The sequence below is a fragment of the Carcharodon carcharias genome, chromosome 7 (assembly GCF_017639515.1).
Source record: "Carcharodon carcharias isolate sCarCar2 chromosome 7, sCarCar2.pri, whole genome shotgun sequence".
In the NCBI taxonomy this organism is placed as follows: domain Eukaryota; kingdom Metazoa; phylum Chordata; class Chondrichthyes; order Lamniformes; family Lamnidae; genus Carcharodon; species Carcharodon carcharias.
Genome location: NC_054473.1, coordinates 117,573,130 through 117,595,424, shown reverse-complemented (window position 1 = coordinate 117,595,424; position 22,295 = coordinate 117,573,130). Strand labels below are relative to the sequence as shown.

The following is a 22,295-nucleotide window of genomic DNA, read 5'->3' as shown; positions in this document are numbered from 1 at the left end:
TTCGCCTCCGTCACATCTGTTCTGATGATGCTACCTTCAAAAAAAGTTCCTCTGACATGTCCTCTTAACTTAAATCTTAACTGAGATTTTCCACCCACAGTCGTTGACAGGGCCCTCAACCATATCCAGCCCATCTCCCACGCATCCGCTCTCACGCTTTCTCCTCCCTCCCAGAAACATGATGGGGTCCCCCTTGTCCTCACTTATCACCCCACCAGCCTCCGCATTCAAAGGATCATCCTACACCATTTCCACCAACTCCAGCATGATGCCACCACCAAACACATCTTCCCTTCACCCCCCTGCCGGCGGCATTCTGTAGGGATCGTTTCCTCTGGGACACCCTGGTCCACTCCTCCATCACCCCCTACTCCTCAACCCCCACCTATGGCACCTCCCCATGCCCACGCAAAAGATGCAACACCTGCCCCTTCACTTCCTTTCTCCTCACCGCCCAAGGGCCCAAATACTCCTTTTTCAAGTGAAGCAGCATTTCATTTGCATTTCCCCCAACTTAGTCTACTGCATTCATTGCTCCCAATGCGGTCTCCTCTACATTGGAGAGACCACAAATGTAAACTGGGGGACCGCTTTGCAGAACACCTGCGGTCTGTCCGCAAGAAAGACTCAAACCTCCCTGTCGCTTGCCATTTTAACACTCCACCCTGCTCTCTTGCCCACATGTCTGTCCTTGGCTTGCTGCATTGTTCCAGTGAAGCCCAACACAAACTGGAGGAACAGCACCTCATCTTCCGACTAGGCACTTTACGGCCTTCCGGACTGAATATTGAATTCAACAACTTTAGATCTTGAACTCCCTCCTCCATCCCCACCCCCTTTCTGTTTCTTCCCCCTTCCTTTTGTTTTTTCCAATAATTTATATAGATTTTTCTTTTCCCACCTATTTCCATTATTTTTAAATCTTGTATGCCTGGCTAGTCTTTCCACCCCCCACCAGAGCTGTATCTCAAGTGTCCTGCCATCCATTCTTAATTAGCACATTCGTTTAGATAATATCACCACTTCAACACTTCTTTGTTCCTTTGTCTGAGATATCTTTTGATTATCTGCTCCTATCACTGCTTGCTTGTCCCTACAACCACACCAACCACCCCCCCTCCCCCCCCGACCCCCCCCAAACCTTAAACCAGCTTATATTTCACCCCTTTCTAATATTCATTCAGTTCTGTTGAAGGGTCATGAGGACTCGAAACGCCAACTCTTTTCTTCTCCACCGATGCTGCCAGACCTGCTGAGTTTTTCCAGGTAATTCTGTTTTTGTTTTGGTATTTTTGTTGACAGCCAAATAGAGGAGTTACACTGATCTCATTCGCTCAACAAAAACAGAGCTCGTTATTAAGAAAACTGGTTTAATACCTCAAGTTATTGATATGGTACAGGTCCTTATACAGTATATTCCTAAGAATGTGGAAAGCAAGATGTTTGATGAGAGTGAAAATATAAATCAATAGAGGTATTGTTAAAATTATCCATTAGTCACTACTCTTCAGTCTAAAGATGTGATGCTATCTCATGTGAACATGGATGTGATCAGGTCACAAAGGATTACAAAATATTTACAGCACAGGAACAGACAAAGTGGCCCACTAGGTCCATTCTCTTATTTATGCTCCATAGAAGCCTTCTCCCACTGTTCTTCATCTAACCCCATTATAAATCCTTCTATTCCTTTTACCCTCATGTGCTTATCTAGCTTCCTCTTAAATGCATTCATGCTATGCCCCTCAATTAATCCTTGTGATAGAGTGTTCCAGATTCTAGGTACACTCTGAATGAAGCAAGTTTTCTCAATTTCTCCACTGAATGTATCAGTCACTGCCTTAATATTTATGACTCCAGGTCTGGTCTCAATTATATTGAACTACTCTATCGAGTTATCAGAGTCTTCTTCTGGAAACAAGCCCAAGCCTGTTCAAATCTTTCCCAATAGATATAACCTCTCGGTTCTGATATAATTCTAGTATACATCTTCTCTGCACCTTCTGCAGTGCCTCGCTGTGCTTTTTATGAAATGGAGACTAAAATGGTTTGCAATACTTCAATTATAGTCTAGCCAAGGTTCTATGCAAGCTTAACAACTTCTCTGCCTCTAAAAATGAACCCTGATGCTTTGATTTTTTAAAACTTGCCTTATTAACTCGTGCACCTACTTTAGTGATTTGCGTATCAATCTCCAGATTCCTGTTATTCAACCCCATTTAGACATTTATTTTCTGAGTGAGACACCGCATTCTTATCAAAATGTAGTAGCTCACACTTATCTATATTGAATGGCAATTGCACACCCATTCTGCATGCTTACTAAAGTCTTGCTGCATTTTGTCACGCACTCCACTGTATTAACCAAATCTCCACAAATATCATCTGCAAATTTTGCAATTGTACTCCAAAACCTTTCTGTAACTAGTGGGCAGTAGGTCCAGCACCAACCCTACTGAACTTTCCACCATTTGCTAATCTGGTTAAACTACGATTAACCGCAATATGGTTTGTGTTTTTGGGCAACTTTGCTATCCATTATTCCAACTCCATATTTTCTGATCCTAATCATTAATGTACTATGTGATACTTTATAAAGACTTCTTTGGAAATCCAAATACATTACATCTACTAAATTATCCTCAATTATCAAATAATTCACACATAAATCTGCTATTTCTTCCCTAACTTCCTTTAATACGTGCAAATACAATCCACCCAGGCTGGGATTTTACCTTCCAAGTTTGAATCGTTCATCAATTATGCTCTCATCTTACATGTTTTTTGTTTACATTTTCTTCTAATGTCACGTGCACCATGTTAGTCTCAATTAAATAATTAGTTAATATTTTGTCATGAGCTTAACATGCGTATCGCTTTATGCTATCCTGATTTTTCTATTGTTACTTGCATCTTTAAAATACCTTACTAATTATATTCCGTGATAATTTAATTTCATAGTTTTTCTTGCCCTTGCTAATGGTTTTATTGACAGCTTTCCTAACCTGTTTATATTCCCTTTTATCATCTCTTTTGTTGTCTATGTACTTTGTGTGTGCCTTTTACTTTAGTTTCAATTTTACCCTCATTTTTTATAAACATCCATAGTCTGTCATTACTGTCTAGTTTGCCCTTTTTTTTAAATTGGTTGTCAAATGTATTGATCAACACTAAATATTTCCCACTGTTTTATTCCTGTCAGCAAATTCTCCCTCGTTCTATTCTCATCCTGTAGAATCAGCTTTTTCCCCCCAATTTATTACTTTGGTCTTTGTCTTACTTATGTATTTTCAATCTTTAATTTAAACCCTATAATGTTGTGATTGCTACTGCTAGCTGCTCTTGTCAAAATAGCTCAATGATCTGTTCTGGTTCATTTCTCATATCTAGATCCAGCAATGTTCTAACTCTAGATAAGAAAGGAGTACTGCACAAAACTCCCAACCTTGTAATGTTTTTGCTACTTTCTGCCAGTTTTTTTTAGGGATAATTAAAATGATCCAGGATTATTCTATGTCCTTTATTTATTTCGTAAGGTCAATGGACTAGTAATCTAGAGACCCAGGCTAATGCTCTGAGGACACGGATTCAAATCCCAACAAGGGATCTTGTTGACAAGATGTCAACAGCATCTTGTGGAATTTACATTCAATTAATAAAAAAAATCTAGAATTAAAAGCCGGTCTCTATAATAGTGACCATGAAACCAGCGCAATTGGTGTAAAAACCCCATCTGGTTCAATAATGCCCTTTAGGGAAGCAAATCTGCCATCCTTACTTGGTCTGGCCTACATGTGACTCCAGACTCTCAGCAATATGGCTGACTTTTAAATGCTCTCCGAAATTATCTCGCAAGCCACTCAGTTGTATCAAACCGCTACAAAGTCAAAAATGAATTAAACCAGACTTGGCATTGATGAGGTACCAAAAACAACAATGACACACCCAGCCCTGTCGACCCTGCAAAGTCCTCCTTCCTAATACCTGGGTACTTGTGTCAAAAATGGAAAAGCAATCCAACGGAATAGTCAAGCAACAACTTGATATAGGCATACTCTCAAAATCATACCTTACAATGTCCCAGTCCCACCAACAGAACAAATCCACTAGAGATGGCAGCACAGTAGTATACAGTCAGGAGGAAGTTGCCCTGGGAGTCTTCAACATTGACTCCTGACTGCATGGATGCTCATGGCATCAGGTCAAACACGGGCAAGGAAACCTCCTGCTGATTAAAACCAACCACCCTCCCTCAGCTGATAAATCAGTACTCCACCATGTTGAACACCAAATAGAAGCAGCACCAAGGATGGCAGGGTACCAAATGCACTCTGGGTGGGGGACTTCAATGTCCATCACCAAGAGTGGCTCAGTAGCACCACTACTGACTGACCTGGCCAAGTCCTTAAAGACATAGCTGCTAGACTGGGTCTGCAGCAGGTGGTGAGGGAATCAGCGAGAGAAAAAACATACCTGACCTCATCTTCACCAACGTATCAATTGCAGATGCATCTGTCCATGACAGTACCGGTAGGAGTGACCAGTACACAATCCTTATGGAGAAGTAGTCCTGTCTTCACATTGAGGATACCCTCCATTCTGTCTGGCAGCATTACCACTATGCTAAAAGGGATAGATTAACAGATCTGGCAAGTCAAACTGGGGCATCCATGAGGCACTTTGGGCCATCAGCAGAATTGTATTCAACCACAATCTGTAACCTCATGGCCTGGCATATACACCACTCTATCATTACCATCAAACTGGAGGAGGTGGGGGAGAACAACCCTGGTTCAAAGAAGAGTGGAAGGCATGCCAGGAGTAGTACCAGGCATACTTAAACACGAGGTGTCAATCTGGTGAAGCTACAACACAGGGCTACTTGCATGGCAAACAGTAGAAGCAGCATGCGATAGACAGAGCTAAGTGATGTTAGAATCATCTCTCTCAAGATTGAATTTGATTTTACAAAATGGAGGGACATGGTATGATCTGGGCATTTTAAAGAAAAAAAAAATCTCAGGTTAGCATCCAAAAAGTCATACGTTCACCTTTGAACTGTCAGCGAGCAGGCCTCTTCCAAGAAACCACCTATCCTTTATGGTACTTGAGGAAGATCTGGTTGTTTGTTTTGAACTGCAATCACTAATTGATGGAGGAAAAAAAAACTGAAAAGGAAGGTTGGTAACTTACTGGAAATCACATTGGTGAGAGGAAAAAAACTTGAGCCTGCTTGTTTTGCATGCAATTTTGTTGGGGTACAAGCTGATGAAGGAAGGCTACCCTAGCTGGCTCACTCTCTCTACCTTGCCTAAAATTGTGTAGCGCTATAAACCGGTAGCCAGAGAGCCCTCATCTGAATATAACTAGTCTGCATTTGGACCGCAAAGCTGGGACCAGCTGGTGAGAACTTCCAGACATCCACCAGGACCAGCAGCCCATCTTCACACGAGGGAACTCCAGCTTGACAACATTGAGATCCTGTGGACTTTATCCTTTATTTTATAATGCCCAACCTCCAAAGCCTATCTGCAGAGAGACTCTGTTTGTCCTTTGTTTGGCTGTCTGTGTGTGTTGTTGTGTGCACGCACGCTGGTGGAATTCTTTAGGAAGAGATAGATAGTTAAACGTTTAAATTAAATTAATGGGACGCTTGCAAAGTAGTGGGGCTTGATAATTCACACACTCCTCCCATCCCGGTCATAATATAAATTGGAAGCACTTGCAGGATTTGAAACGCGGACCATCAATTAAAGTGATTGGACGCAGAATAATAATTGGTAAGGGTTAAAAGAGTGGAGACCAGGTTGCTTATACATTGGTAAACTAAAATGGTGGCTGAAGTTGCTAAGACTTTTCAACAGATAGAAAATGTAACCCTGACTGGTTTACAAAAAGTAGCCAAGACTCAGCTAACTGAATTGGTAAATAAGTTGGAGTTAGAATTACTCGTAGGGGCAAGGAAAGCAGACATAGTTAAAGTAAAAGCACGGCATTTGAAATTGGAAGAGATACCAGACAGACCACGTACTTCAGGGGGTGAGTCAATTGAATTTGCTAAGATTCAGTTGCAAATGAAAAAACTTGAATTAGTGGCAAACAAGAAAGGAAAAGAAAGAATTGGAACTGTAAAGGCTACAGGCAAAAGAAAGAGGAAGGGAAGGAAAGAGAAAGAGTATTTAGGAAACTGGAACTGGAATTTCAGACAAGGGAGAAGAGTAAAGAAAGAGTGACAAAGGAGAGAGAGGAACAAGAAAGGGAATACTAGCTTAGAAGGCTGGACTTTAAAAAAGAGAAAGAGGCCTCAGATGCTGAAGGTTCTGATGATGAAAAAATCTCCAACCCAAAGCCCAGTGTGGAGATGTTTAAATTTGTGCAAGCACCACCTGTCCCACCCCCAAAGTTTGAGGGAAGGGATGTAGAGGCATTCTTTATTTTGTTTGAAAAGGTGGCTAAGCAAATGAAATGGCCAAAAGAAATCTGGATATTGTTCTGACAGATTAGCTTGGTGGGTACAGCTCATGAGTTTTATGCATCGCTGTCAGAAGAGGTTTCTGAGGATTAGGATGCAGTAAAAAAAAAGGCTATTTCGCGTGTATACAAGTTAGTCCCCAAGGCATACAGGCAGAAATTTCGGAATATAGGGAAACAGCCTGGACAAACCTATATTGAATTTGAGGGTAAAGCAGAATAATTTTGACCTTTGGATACAGGCAACATATAAAGCTCTTAGAGAAATAATTTTCTTGAAAGGACTTAAAAATTTATTTTCTCCAGTAGTTAGAACCCATGAAGACCACAAGGTAGCAAAAGCTAAGCAGGCAGCCACAATGGCAGACGATTATCAGCTGGTCCATAAATCCAAACCCTTTTTCTGTTACCCCCACAAACCCGAGAAGGATAGGCGGTGAGGAGGTGAAAGGAAGGCAAGTAATAAAGGGAAAAGAAGGGACAGCTGGAAATACCCCAGAAACAACTCCTCAGGTAAAAAAGGAAGGTGCAAGGGTGGAAGTGATATTCGAAGGCCTAAGTGTTTCCATTGTAAGAAGGTGGGATTATGTTCGTGCAGAGTGCTGGTGGTTGCGCGGGAAATCTATGGGACTTATTGAGCTACACAAGGGCGACTCAGGAAAAGGAACCCTGACTGAAAGTACAACAGATCAAGTTGTAGTGTTAATTGCAACTGTGAATCAGAGTGTGAATACTGCTAAGAGTTCAGGAGAGGTGAACAAGATACATGAGAGTTATAAAGCATTTTTGTCGAGGGGAAAACTAACCCCTTATCCCTCAAATGAGACAGATAAACCTATAATCATACTGAGATACACAGGGAGCCACCCAAATACTTTTGCTGGGGAAAGGCATAATTTCCCACCAGAGAGCGCATTAAAAGCCAAAGTTTTAGCCAATGGTTTTGGTGGGGTGCATATACCCAAATCTTTTTACTGGGTGAACCTGGAGTGTGACCTAATGTCTGGGGCAGTGATGATAGGGGGTGTTCAAAAGTTACGTGTAAATGGAGTTAATTTATTCCGGGAAAATGACTGACCTGGAGTGAAGGTGGTAGCTTCTCCCACAATTACAGAAAGCCCAAATGAGGTTCAAGAGACAGCAGTTACAGGAAAAGGTTCCAGGGATTTTTCCTGTGTGTGTGATGACCGAAGCAATGGCTAAGCAAAGTCCATCATCGAAGGCCAAAGTGATAACACAGACAGATATTTGGCTGGCTAAAACTTCCTTTAAAGACTTAGATAATCTGAAAGAGATGTTTAACAATTCTTTCCTAGTTGAGGCTCAACAAGCTGATCCAGAGTTAAGAAAGATAGCATAATCAGCCCAAACTGTCACTGAAGCTGAGGAAGTTCCAGAATATTATGGTCAAAATGGAATTCTAATGAGGAAGTGGAGGCCTCCTCGCAGACCTGCAGATGGGGAGTGGACGCTTGTTCGTCAGGGAGTGGTACCACCGAAATATTGTAAAGAAATATTACAGGGAGCATGTGAAATTCAGGGATACAGAAAACTCAAGCGTAGATAAATCTGCAGTTTTACTGGCCAGGTATTCATGAGATGTGTGCAGCTTTGTAAAACATACTATACATGCCAGATGGTAGGAAAACCACAACATGCAATCAAACCGGCACCCTTAATTCCCATACCAGTTTTTGAGGAACCATTCAGTGGGGTAGACTGTGTGGGACTATTATAAAAACAAGAGCTAGACACTAGTATATCTTTACTATTATGGGTATGACAAATTGATTTCCAGAGGCTATCCTTTTAAGGATAATTACAGCTAAAGTACTGGTAGAGAAGTTAACCCAATTTTTTAAAAACTCTATATGGATTACTGATAGAGATCCAGTCGGATCAAAGTTCCAACTTTAGAGAGTTACCATCAAACTCTCAAAACAATGATCAAAGCACACTGTCATGAATGTCCCCATGATTGGGACAAAGGGCCAAATGAGTCTACTGGTTTTAGCCCTTTTCGCTTAATTTACAGAAATTAGATAAGAAGCCCTCTGAAATTAATCAAAGAGAAGTTTTTAGGAGAGAAGGCTAAATCCTCTATGTTAGATTATGTATCCACGTTCCAGGAAGGCCTCACAGGAGCCTTCAAAGTGGCTCAGGAACATGTTAAAGTTTCTCAAACAAAGATGAAAGAACGGGCAGGTAAGCAAGCTATGACCGGAACATTACAACCAGGGAATGAAGTGTTAGCATTATCGCCATTACAGGGGGAACATCTGAAAGCATGGTTCAGAGGCCCATACAAGATAATTAAGAGGGTTAGTAAATTATTTCTTAAATACCCTAGATCACAGGAAAAAGAATCAACAGTCATATCAATGTTAAAACGATACCATTGTAGGGAAGCAGATAGGAAAGAGCAGGTATGTCAGGCTGTAAGGTGATAGTGGAGGATGAAAGAGACAGTGAAAGTGAGGTAGAGGGAGACTTAGACAGTTCACAAATTGAACCTCCTACTATCTGGTTAGCTAACACTGAAATATTAGGACAGTTAGGTGCCATATTTTCATATTTAGGAGGTAGGACAACAAGAGGATCTTGTGAGGTTGCTTATAGAATTTAAAGGAATCTGAAGGGACAAATCAGGGTCTACAACTTCAGCCACATGTTGTGGATGTGGGGATCTCTTGAGCATTCCAAATTTTAATTGTTCCACCATTTGTAGCCATGCCTTTAGCAGTCTAAGCCTCAGCTCTGGAATGCCCTCCCTAAACCTCTCTGCCTCTCTTACCTCCTTTCAGATGTACCTTAAAACCTTCCTTTGAACAGGCTTTAGGCCATTGACCCTTATATTGTGTCATGCAGCCTCGTGTCAAATTTTGATCTTGATCTTATCATTCCTGTGTACTTTGAGATGCTTTATTACATTAAGAATGTTAATATAAATACAACCTGTTGCTATTATTATGCATAAAACCATACTTTAACACACATGCATTCCACTAATGAATCACAGCACAACTGTTTCAATGCTGGAATCATTTGTCCCTCAACAAAAGACAGCATAAGAAATAACAGGGGAGGACCATCCACAAGGTGACACTTTTGAAAGGATGACATTGTATTTTTTGGCATCTTAATTCAGACTTGTACGAATTAAGATTTGTAAATCAACATTTAATGGGAAGTAAATATTTAGCATTTCAGTTAAAAGAGCATTTATCTGAACTCAGTTTCACTGAGCCTTACATTTTTCACAAATTAAAGCAGGGTGTTTTGAGAAAGAAAAGCTAAAACATGAATAAGTGTAGAAATTCAGGATTTATTTTTGGAACGCCTTAGGCAGTTGACAAGCAAAAGAGTTGCAACACAGGATGCCTTCTATTCATATTTGCCATGTCAAGTTTCAAAGGGTAAAATTACTAAAACCTGAAGGAACTACATTTTTAATTACTTGATTACAGCTTGGGTTAAACAGGCCGTGTCAGTGCCAATAAAGGCAGGTCTCAATGAGTGTCCAATTTCAGAAAATGGTTCTATTTAACAACAGTCTATTACATGTAAGAAAGTTCCACATCCTAAATCTGTTGTAGATTTGTACTTGGGATACTTAGGCAATGTGCTCAAAGGCAATTGGTTGTAAGTAATTGTGGATCGGTCTACCATTGTCACAGTAATTAAAAGCTTATGGTTTGACTTCCTGTACAAGGACTAGTGTCATTTTCAAGGTGATATGATGTATCATGTGAGCTGCAGATAGCTGATGAAAACTCTCCGTACATAGCAAACACCAATTTTAATATCTTTTGTCACCTTAAATGTAGTTGATCAGAGTTTAGTTTGGACAATGCTTAACGCAATACAATTGTGCAAGATCAAGAAAAGAACTGCGCAGGCAATACAGATTTCTTGGAAACACAACTGGATTATCCTCCCAGCTGGAGAATACCAACAGAACATCAACTAAAAGGAGAGAAATGTTTGAAATAAAAGATGTGGCTGTAAAAAGTTAAGACACTGCTTTGCAATGGGCTCTTTGGTGCTAGTGGGCTGCTGAAGCTTGGCAATAGTGAACAGGCACTAATGAAGACCCTGAACAGTTTAGGAAAGTTCAATCATGTGCTTAGAGTGCCTGACCACAACTGCTTGCAATTGCAAAAATAAAGTGGAATACTTTTTTTCATATTGGAATGCTAAGATAAAAGACTAGGGTCACACAATGCAGGATACCACCAGGCTGAAAATTGTAAAAACGAAAAGCTAATTTAGATATTGCTGAGTGACACCAAGCTTAGCTTTTATAAGCCTGAGGATTACAGGAGAGAGAAAGGACAAGAATGGATAGTATTCGATGTCTGGTTTTGACAATGTTTCTCTATTACATGACAAACCCATTTGATGCAAATATAGGAGTTTCAGAAGGTAATTCAATCATTAATATTGTGAAAAGCCAATCAGTAAGAGCAGATTTTTGAAAAGAATGCATTATATACAATGGGATCAGTCTTGAATACAGTGCAATGTCAGATGAGGGAGGAAGAACATTGTACAAGGTGGTATATCTGAAATTTTGAAGAAGCACTGATTATTAGAATATCAATTAAAGAAACCAAGACCTCATCCATCAAGAACAGATTTTTATTACATCCTGCCCCATTATGAGAGAGGTGCGTGAAGAGTTTCCTCCTACAGAAGAGCAGTATTCCAAGTCCTGCTTAATAAAGGTGTACTACAAAATATGATTTACCTGTTCTTCACTGTTTGACTCGCCTGAATGACCATCATTCTCTTCCACAGCTGGACCATTCAATGCTGGTCTACTTTCTTGGCGCTGTTGAAATGCATTGAAGGGGGCAGGGAGATGAGCAATGGACAACAGAAGTTTAAATTAATATACTATTAAATAAAAGCATGTAAACAAAAAGACTAACCTGCTGGGGAAAAGGGACCTGAATTCTTCCTTCCAGTATGTTATCAGTGGTGATTTCTATGGAACGCGTTAGCTGTAGATCCTGGAGGACAAGGTGATATGGAACCTGGGGAAACATCTCTTGGATCTGATGAGCCTGTAGGTAGTAACGATGCAATAATTACACTTGAGAAAGGCTACACATTTCCGTAATTCTGCATTAACCCCTCACCATATCATCAGGACAGTATTTCCTTGTACAAACAATTAGACATTCAATTTTCAATTAATAGTACCAGCAGGAAAGCTGCAAAGCCTGAAGTCTGTGGAGAATCAAACAAATGAGAGGCTTAGTAAAGACAGAAGTACACCATATTTGACGATCTTCGGATCAATTTATCTCTATCCCATCTCAGTGGTCTTATCACAAATTTGCTCAAGATAAAGCTGCTCAACAGGATACCACAGCAAAGAATCAGTTAGTTGACAATATCTAGGTCCACAACTTAAACAGATCTCCAAATATTAAACTAAACAAATGTGGACCTTGATGCTCCAACAGCACGGGTTCAACATAAAACATGTACCCTAGATTGACTCAATCAGTAGCTCAAAAGCTTAAACAGAGCAAAAAGTTGACTAGAAGACACCATTATGTGTACCGATATCTCACGTGTTAACATTTAGCAAAATAGGCCTTTTTTTTTTTACAACAGTATAGTTAAGTCACAATCCTGTGGAACGATCATTAACCTATGGATTTTATTTGATGAGGAAATTGAAAAGGCAGAAAAAACAATAGTAATCTCCATGCTGTAACACACTGCTTAGCTAAGATTGGAAGCAGCAAAAGGCAGAGAGCTTCCAGGCTTTTTCCATGTTTTTCTTATTACCCTACACTGCAAAAATATTCATATAGCAATCTGCTCTATGTTACTAAGACACCACAGATGCCAGGCTCATTATTGATTGCTACTTTAGGAAATAAATAATGACATTACATCGTGTATTCTTCAGTTGGACTTACCATAGCGTTTAGCTGAGAATTGTTCACCTGTGCAATGCCAAGGATATTTGTAGTGTGCATTACTTCTACTGAGAAACTAGGCAGCCAACTGGCAATCCGAGATCCTGGAATGTATCAACAGCAATAATCAGGCTATCAAATTTATCGGAGCACTTTGAGGATGTAACAAGCAGAGTGGATTAAAGGGGAACCAGTAGATGGAGTGTATTTGGGTTTCCTAAAGGCATTTGATAAGATGCCACATAAAAGTTACCGCACTTTATGGTGTTGGGGAATAATATATTAGTATGGAGAGAGGGTTGGCTAACAAACAGAAAACAGTCGCAATAAATGGATCATTTTCAGGTCGCCAAAATGCAACTAGTTGGGTGCCGCAGGAATCAGTATTGGGGCCTCAACTATTTACAATCTATATTCATGAGTATTACTGAAAAAAATACATTTTTTGTCAAAGCTTTTCGTCTTGCACTCATCAGGACAATTCACCAGAATACCAATGTAAGGGAAACAACAAATTTATAATGTCTCAGAAGAGAATGCTAATTGATTGGCAAGTGGACTCTGATTGGTAGAGTTGTTACCATGGAGAATGCACCAGTTGGTGAAGGACAGTTAGCTGGCAAGCTTTTTTCAAATTCAAAGTTTAAAATTTTGAACGATGTCTCTTTTCTCAGCAATACTTAAGTTCTGTATTACCAAACAACTATCTATATCAATCACTCGGAAAAAGGTAGAGATTGTATTGTAGCCACATTTGCTGATGATACTAAGATAGTTAAGAAAGCAAGTTGTGGGGTGGATACAAAGAGTCTGCAAAGGGATGTGGATAGGTTAAGTGAGTGGGCAAAAAATTGGCAGATGGAGTATAATGTGGGAAAATGTGAGATCGCTTTGGTAGGAAGAATAGAAAAGCAGGTTATTTAATTGGAGAGGCACTGCAGAATACTGCAGTATAAGAGATCCGGATGTCCTTGTACATGAATCAAAAAAAGTTAGAATGCAGAGACAGCAAGTAATTAGGAAGGCAAGTAGAATGTTGGCCTTTATTGCAAGGGAGATGGCGTATAAAGATAGGGAAGTCTTGCTACAACTGTACAGGGCATTGGTGGGACCTCATCTGGTGTACCGTGTACTGTTTCAGTCCCTTTACGTAAGGGCAAATATAATTGCATCCTAAGCAGTTCAGAGAAGGATCACGAGACTGATTCCTGGCATGAAGGGGTTGTTTTGAGGAAAGGTTGAGTAGATTGGGCCTATTCTCATTAGAGCTTAGAAAAATGAAAGGCAATCTTATTGAAACATAAGATTCTGAGTGGGCTTGGCAGAGTAAATGCTGGGAGGATGTTTCTTCTTGTGGGGGAATCTGGAACTAGGAGGCACAGTTTAAAAATTAGGGATCTCCCATCTAAGACAAAGGAGGAGGAATTTCTTCTCTCAAAGTCATTAGTCTTTTGAATTTTCTTCGATAGATAGCAGTGGATGCTATGTTGTTGAATATATTCAAGGCTGAGTTAGACAGACTGTTGATCTACAAAGGAGTCAAAGGTTATTGGGGGCAGGCAGGAAAAGTGGATTTAAGGCCACAATCAGATCAGCCATGATCTTCTCAAATGTTGGAGCAGGCTCGATGGGCCAATTGGCTTACTCCTGCTTCTATTTCGTATGATCTCATTCAGTTTTATGCTACAGTTATTTTTATAAGATTGTGGAGTGTTTGTATCACACATAAGAGATAGGTAGGAAGTAATTAACAGGTTACTGTGATACAAATCAAGCCTGGGTCCTGAAAGTGACTGACGTGCTAACTACATTTTCCAATATAGTGACTGGATACATGGTGATTTTCAAAAAATATTTGTTCATGGGACAGGCACATCGCTGAGAAGGCCAGCATTAATGGCCCACCCTAATTGCTCTCGTAGTGAGTTTCATTCTTGAACCACTGCAGTTCATGTGGTGTACATACGCTCATGCGGCTGTTAAGGAGGGAATTCCAGGGTTCTGACCCAGGGACAGTGAAAGAATGGTGATATAGTTCAAAGTCAGGATGGTCTATAACTGTATCCTTGTTCTTCTAGGTGGTCAAGGTTGCAGGTTTGGAAGGTGCTGTCAAAGAAGTCTTAATAAATTGCTGCAATGCATTTTGTAGATGGTACACACCTCTGTCACTGTGTGCTGATGGTGGAGGGAGTGAATGTGGTGGATGGGATGCCAGTCAAGTTGACTGTTTTGCCTTGGATGGTATTGAGTTTCTTGAATATTTATTTAGTTGCACTCATCCAGGCAAGTGGAGAGTCCTCCATCCTGACTTGTACCTTGTAGATGGAGGACAGGGTTTGGGGAGTCAGGAGGATAGTTACTCACTGCAGAATTCCCAGCCTCTGAACTGTTCGTGCAGTCACTATTTATATGGCTGGTCTAATTAAGTTTTGAATATGTATAAACAAAATGCACGGTGAAGGAGACATACTTCACTTATGTACCAACCCTGTTCTACTGCCAATTGTGACCTCTTTAAAAACATTTGACCCAATCACAATTTACCTTAAGCAATCCCCTTCATAAGTTAAACATGGCTCCCAAGTCAAGTTATGCACGTACAATATTGCGTATAATTTTGTTGAATCCTATGCAAACAACATAAGTGGGAATCAGAGTGCTTAATTCAGCTTGTATCTACTCTTGGGAAAAGAAATGTGTTAAGCACATGCAGATCATATTCTTGCTCAGTATTGGCAAGGTGAGGAGATTGAGGCACTCACTCATTCCCAGGGCTCTGCCCATGTTTCAGATTAATTAGCAATTCCAATAGCGTAGGCAGTCTCATCCACTCACTTAACTTGGAACAGCACCCAGCTTTCCCTTCACATCTTTAATTTCTAACGTGCCACAAATTCTTTAAAGCCTGTTCCAGTTCTTTCCCTCTAACATGGTCAATGTCCCCGTCCACCAGCAATTAATACCAAAATATATATTGCATCTCCTTTAGGATTCATTTCCTGTACTTAAGTTGTTCTTTTTGATGAATGAAACTTTACTTCTGTTGCTCCAATCTCCTAAATTACTATGTGGTAACTAATAATTCGGCAGCTATTGGAGGATTAAAAAATGTATACAAGATTATTGGAAGTGCTTATTAAACATGAGCAGTTTACCATCAAAATGGAAGAAGTGGTTGTGATGATTAAGATGTGGCCTGCCCTCCACAACTGGTACAGGCCCGATATTCTCATCAAGGTTGTCTCGCTGTCGAGGCTCGCCAGCATGGTTGTCTTCATTAATATTGAGTGACATTCTGCAGGTGGGACAAGAGGTATCCTGCTCAAGCCAGGAACGCAGACAGGAGCTAGTGATGTAACCACAGATGAACAGTCACAGTTGGTACTTAAAAACCTTACAAAGAGTATACAATCAACCACCTTAAATACGAAGTTACTTGATGGGTTCTGAGGCATTGCTAATATCAAACTGACAAAGATGGAATATAATCTGTGGTAAATTCATGGAGATGTAGACCACATTAATGCACAATGATACATTTGTAAATAGCAAAATAGGTGCTCTCTTTTAAAAAAGAAAAAGTTAAGAGCAAAAGGTCATTTAGCTTATTAGACTCATTATTCCTCTAGTGCTCTTACTAATCTGGCATCCATCCATGTACTGAACCCCCTACCATGTCTGCTTCCATTGTCCTGAAGTTAGTCCAAGAGTTAATGCTTTTTCCCCAAAAGTTGAAATTTATGCCCTGTAGTCCTCTTAACCTTTCCAGAAAGAAACACTCGCTCACTTATCTGTATCTTGTATAACTTAATTAGGTCATTACTTAACCAACTCTCTGGCCTGCAGAGTTTAAGCTTCTGTAATCCTTTGTCAAAGGTCATTCTCTTTTAAATTGTGGATTGCTCATGTTACTCTCTTCTGTATTCTCTCAGGAAAGGGTAGTAACTTGCATTTATACAGCAATTTATCAGCTGTCTCAGTGCTTGAAATGCAATTGATTACTTTGAAATAGAATCATTGTTATCTGGATAAAAGTGGCAATCATTTTGACGCAAAAGCCCAACATCAGTAGAAATCTACGTTTGTTAATTAAGTCTCTTCCTCATTATCCCAACAAGTACCTCCATTACATTGATTTTAGACATAATACAATAATTGGATTACAGGTCAACAATGTCCTCCTTGAATACAGTTAAGTGATTCTATTTTAACATCATCTTTAATTACTCTGCCAATCCCGACCATTACAGTTTAAATCTGCTCCCTAACCATCATTTTATTGTTTTTATATTAAAGACAATTCTACTGTTTTATTTGCAAGACACAAGTCCAAACAAGATTCTGCAGCAAGATTTAAGGTATTACCCTAAGCAGTCGCCTTATACTACAGCTACTAATTCTGATTCAAGTCATCATACTTTGATTAAGATACCCTGTCTGTGTGGAGTTGGCTGTCATCACCCATCATTACAACATTACCTCTGGAATATTATCCCACTGCATAAAATTGTGTCACCTCATTTTATACGCCCCGGATAATAGAAATCAAACATCAACCTTGTCCTTTTTCCTCTGTGACTTTGTAATTTTATTTGTGATAAGTTTGCACAGCATTATTAACAGAGTAGGAAGTAACACAAAAATGATGGTTGTAATAAATTGTTGTATAAAAACTTTCTAAAATCATACGAAATTTATTGAACATTATAGAAATCTTATAAAGAAAGCTTCCATAGCAGCTTGCAGTGTGAAAAAAACAGGATTGGCCTGCTATCTCTGCCAAGGACATGTCTCTAGTACAGACATTCCTGATAAGTTTGGATCTCATGGCCATATGTAAAACACCTATCTGAGAAAAAGGTTAAAAACAGATTCTCGAGTAGGGGCAAAAAACACCAGACAGAAAAGAGCTGTTCGAAGTGATCCATGCTGGCCTGACTAATTCAGAGGAAGGCTAAGGCAGACAGAGAGCTTCCGAGTACCTCGGTTAGCTCTAGAAGAATGAACTTAAGAGAAAATGGCTACATACAGAACAGACAAGACACTGTAGCCCCCAGCTGCAGACATCAGCTTCATCTATCATTTGCCCTCCAGGACTGGTAAACCATCCTCACCTGTCACAAATTATTTGCTTTTCCTATTTAACTTATGTATCATATTTAAACTGTTGCTTCTTGATAAACTACATAAGAAATTGCTATAAAATCACTAATGAGCTCAACTCCCTTTTTTGGTAATCTTAAGACTCCGGAACGTAAACCTGACATGGTCTCCACAGATGCTGTCAGACCTGAGTTTTTCCAGCTATTTTTACTTTTGTTTCAGATTTCCAGCATCCTCAGTATTTTGATTTTATCTTTTTATTATAACATTTATGGGAATGAATTACACAACTGTGAAATCCAATATTAGGGAGGGGAAAAAAACCTAAATCTCTTTACAGCTTTGTAAATTACCTAGAAATCACTGCAAAATCTACAAATCAAAATAATTCTCTCCACCCTTGATTTCTTCCTATTATCTCCAAATGCTGACACCAGTTGGATTCAGGTCCCAAAGGCACCAAACTAATGACAATCACTCAAATCATCATTTGCAAATTTGGTCTTTAAAATCCAAGCTATTTTACCATGGGAACACTACAATCAAACCCAATACAGTCCATAAGACATACACGTACAATTGGAACTCACTGTGCAACGACTGAGTAGGAACCATTTCCAACTCCTTCCCTCCCCTAATAGCACTGAGCCCAGCTTTAGCAAATCCACTGCTACCCTTGCTCAGTACTACACAAGAGGTCCATGTAACCAGAGTCACCAGGGGAGCTGGCAACATTAACCTGCAGCGATTGGAATTAACGTGCAGATAGACAGGACACCCCTACGCAGTTGGCATCTCAGTTTTCAGTCTTCATCATGCAGTCTAAGGATACTGGCGTGGTGGTGAGGTCCCTCCATGTAGGAAGAGGATGAGGAGGGAAACAAAAAGCTAACTGCACTCATAAGTACACCCAAGCAAGTGAGCAGAATCTTAGCAGCAGCTATACCCAATTTCATGATGTATGGGGCCTGAATAAAGGGGAAGCTGTCTGAATTGAGGCAGATGAGAAATAAATTATTGAACAAGGAAAAATAAAGTGATTGCATCTTGCAAAATTTTCTCCACAGTTGTGATATAAAAATCTGTCCAACCCAATCTATTGCCAATTATAAATGGTGGATAACATACTTGTGAAAAAGGTGGCCACACGGTAGTTTGCGCGCAGACTGCATTGAGTCCCAGCAGATGGCACAGTCATCATTATTGGAAGCCAATTCTTCAGGAGTGGCAGATGCAAACCTGTCAAATAAAGAGTTAGTTCATGGAATCAGTACTATAAATTCTGGTGGGTCTGTACAAACAATGTCCCACATCATTTTGGACAATTTTTAAAATTTAAAGAAAACCACAGTAATCTTGACAGCTCCTGATCCACATCCTCTCCATAGCCCTACCACCCTGAATTATTAAAAATAATTTTTGTTCTAAAAGTTTACCAACTGCTCTGCTACCAGGTCCAAATTTACTCAGACTAACTGAAAATAGTATACTGGATTGCTATATATGATGCTTACTTACAACCTTCTTTTGAAACTTGCAAATGAAAGCTGGGAGTCTGACTCCAAACTCAAACATGATCGAAGATCATGAAGATGATGCAAAATCCAAAATAATATACATGTTTCAAATGCGGATGTTAAGAAGCACAAAAACTATCTGAAAACATTTAAAATTTGGTGGATTATTTGAGTTTATATTAAATAATTATTTCATATTAAATCAATTGGGTTTATTATGCATTCCCATCTATTGCAATAAGAAACAGAAATTGTGCTGCAGGTGGTGGAATAGGTCACAGACAATGTACTTAAAAACTGAACTTGCTGTGTGAATAAAGATCAGAAAAACACACACAGAGCTGTAACTAATGTAAAATATTTTATGATAGATAATGCACTGTGTAAATGGTGTCAAATCTACCCTGCCACACAGACAGACCCTTGCCCCCTTCCCCAACCTTCTGTACCACACAGAAATGAACCTGCTGACAGGATTGTAAATACGGTCATTATTTTCCTAAATAAAAACAAAAATACTGCGGATGCTGGAAATCCAAAACAAAAACAGAATTACCTGGAAAAACTCAGCAGGTCTGGCAGCATCGGCGGAGAAGAAAAAAGTTGACGTTTCGAGTCCTCATGACCCTCCGACTAAGGTCGAAGGGTCATTAGGACTCGAAACGTCAACTCTTTTCTTCTCCGCCGATGCTGCCAGACCTGCTGAGTTTTTCCAGATAATTCTGTTTTTGTCATTATTTTCCTTCTCAGTGACGTGCCAAACCCTGATTCCATTATTTCTGTACAGAAGTAAAATTCTGCAGATGCTGGAAATCTGAAATGAAAATAGAAAATGCTGGAAATACATAGGTCAGGCAGCACCTGAAGAGTGAAACTGAGTTAATGTCTTAGGTCAATGACCTCTCATCATTCTTCTGTTCATTCTGTTTCTCCCCAAAATTGCTGCCTAACCCAATGAGTACTTCCAGCATTTGCTGCTTATTCCATTATTTCTGTCTGTAAACCTTTAAGTTCCAGGAATGATCACCCAACCCCCAGCAGCCCATTTGTACTGCCTAAATTGAAGCACACACTTGTCCCTTATTAAACAGTACTGCAAATCCTACTGCCCAAACTTAAAAACCAGATGTGTCAGACTGCACCCCGAGGTAATAAAGGTTATGGTTTTGGAAGGAGCCATTGAAGTAGGCTTAGTGAGTTGCTGCAGTGCATCTTGCATATGTGCGTCAGTGGCAAAGGGAGTGAATGTTTAAGGTGGTGGATGGGGTGCCAAACAAACCGGCCATTTTGTCCTCGGTGGTGTCGAGCCTTGAGTGTTGTTAGAGCTACATTCATCCAACCAAGTGGAGAGCATTGTATCGCACTCCTGACTTGTGCCTTGCAGATGGTGGACAGACTTTGGGGAGACCAAAGGTGAGTTACTCACCGCAGAATTCCCAGCCTCTGACCTGCTCTTGTGGCCATTGTATTTTATTGATAGTGGGGGATTCAGCAATGATAGTGCCATTGAAGGTCATGAAGCGATGGCTAGCTTCTCTATTAGTGGAGATGGTCATTGCCTGGCACTTGTGGGGCATCATTGTTACTTGCCACTTAATAACCTAAGCCTGAACATTGTCCAGGTCTTTCTGCATATGGTCACAGACAGCTTTGTTATCTGAAAAGTTGCAAACGATATGGAACATTGTGCAATTGTCAGTGAACATTGCCACTTCTCACCTTATGTTGGAGGGAACATAATGATGAAGCAGTTGAAGATAGTTAGGCCTGGAGGCTAACATGAGGAATTCCTGCAGCAACATTCTAGAAAGACAAGGGCGGCAGATACATCGGAATACCAACACCTGCAAGTTCCTCTCCAAGCCACATGCCACCCTGATTTGGAATTATGTCACTGTTCCTTCTCTGCTGCTGGATCAAAATCCTGGAACTCCCTTCCTAACAACACTGTGGGTGTACCTATACCAGATGGACTGTAGCTGTTCAAGATAGCTCATCACCATCTTCTCAAGGGCAATTAGGGATGGGCAACAAAAGCAGACCTTGCCAGCAACACCAACATCCCATGGGAGAATGAAATAGACCACCCCTGCTTACAAATATTTCCTTACCATTGCTCTCCCACTGCCCTCCTTACCCTCATCAACTTTCTGCTTCCTCTCATGCCTGCAGTGGAACAACCAGCATTTCTGCAGTTCTCTCACAAGCAGCAAGATATTTCAAGGCACCATACAAAAACTGTGCACATGCAGTAGAGGGAAAACTGAAAATGGTTGAGAAGATGGGCAAGGAGAGGTTTATTAAATCTGGGAAGGCAGGGAAAAGGGAAAAGAGACAAGGCAACTGTATCAGAGGGCAAGAATAGAACTATTTGAAAGTGAGAATTTAGAAGTTAACCTACTGAGACACTGATAACAATTGGAGCTTGTATAATATAGAGATTATGGAAGGGGGAACTTGGCGAAGCAGAGGACATGGGATGCAACAAATTTGACGTGCTCCAATTTGATAGCAATGGAAGGAGAGCCACTGGGGCCCATTAAAGAAGTCGACCTTCAAGGAGACTAAGTCACTGATTAGGGTTTTGGTAGGAATTGGGGGGTAGGAGCCAATATTGCAGGGGTGAGAGAAAGCAATCTTGTATTGCAACAAAAAATGGGGATTGGGAAGATGACCAGCATCATGTCAAGCAGCACACTTGAGTTTCTGCATCTTCTTACTCAGCCCAAGGTGGAAATCAAGGCTAAACTATAACCATTGCCTTAGGGTTACTAATGGTAAGGTTCAGGCTGTGAAACTCATGGTAATCATATCTGGCACCATACAAATCTCAAGGAATTAAGCTGATTTATCCAATATTTGAGGGGTGAAACATTAGTATATGCTGATATAAATCTTAGTCCTCTATTTCCTTTTGCAGGTGAAATCAATACCATCCAAAAGACAATCTTGAAAGATTTCCCCTCCTGTTAATTTTAGCTAACCGACTCAACAAGACCTACTTAACATATTTAGTATTCACCTTGCCTCCATGTTGCCCACCACACGCAAGTAGTTCTTGTGGCGCTTCAGCCTGCGCTGCACTTCATGGAATAGGTAGCGAAGCTGCATGAATATCACCAGGCTCGCCATCGATAACCATATATTTCCGAACAACTGGAGGGGAATATAAAGGTGACATTACAAATAATACTGTCCCCAGCAGTGCAAGGCTGCACAGAAAAAAAAACTCAAGGCAGAGCAAATAAATGCCTGCATCCAGAGA

General features: G+C 40.2%; 1 protein-coding gene across 3 annotated transcripts in view; it reads right to left on the bottom strand.

The window, feature by feature from the left end:
* Positions 1-22,295, bottom strand: part of amfra (autocrine motility factor receptor a) — a 71,761-nt gene that overhangs the window by 8,571 nt on the left and 40,895 nt on the right. For 2 of the 3 annotated variants that reach the window (XM_041191484.1, XM_041191486.1), the window contains 6 exons: positions 22,053-22,186; positions 18,642-18,752; positions 15,566-15,756; positions 12,411-12,514; positions 11,406-11,540; positions 11,222-11,305 (listed from right to left, as the gene is read on the bottom strand). In XM_041191484.1, coding sequence (XP_041047418.1) covers positions 11,222-11,305; positions 11,406-11,540; positions 12,411-12,514; positions 15,566-15,756; positions 18,642-18,752; positions 22,053-22,186 — 759 coding nt within the window. The remainder of the gene's footprint in view (positions 1-11,221; positions 11,306-11,405; positions 11,541-12,410; positions 12,515-15,565; positions 15,757-18,641; positions 18,753-22,052; positions 22,187-22,295) is intronic. The other variant, XM_041191485.1, reaches the window with a different exon arrangement.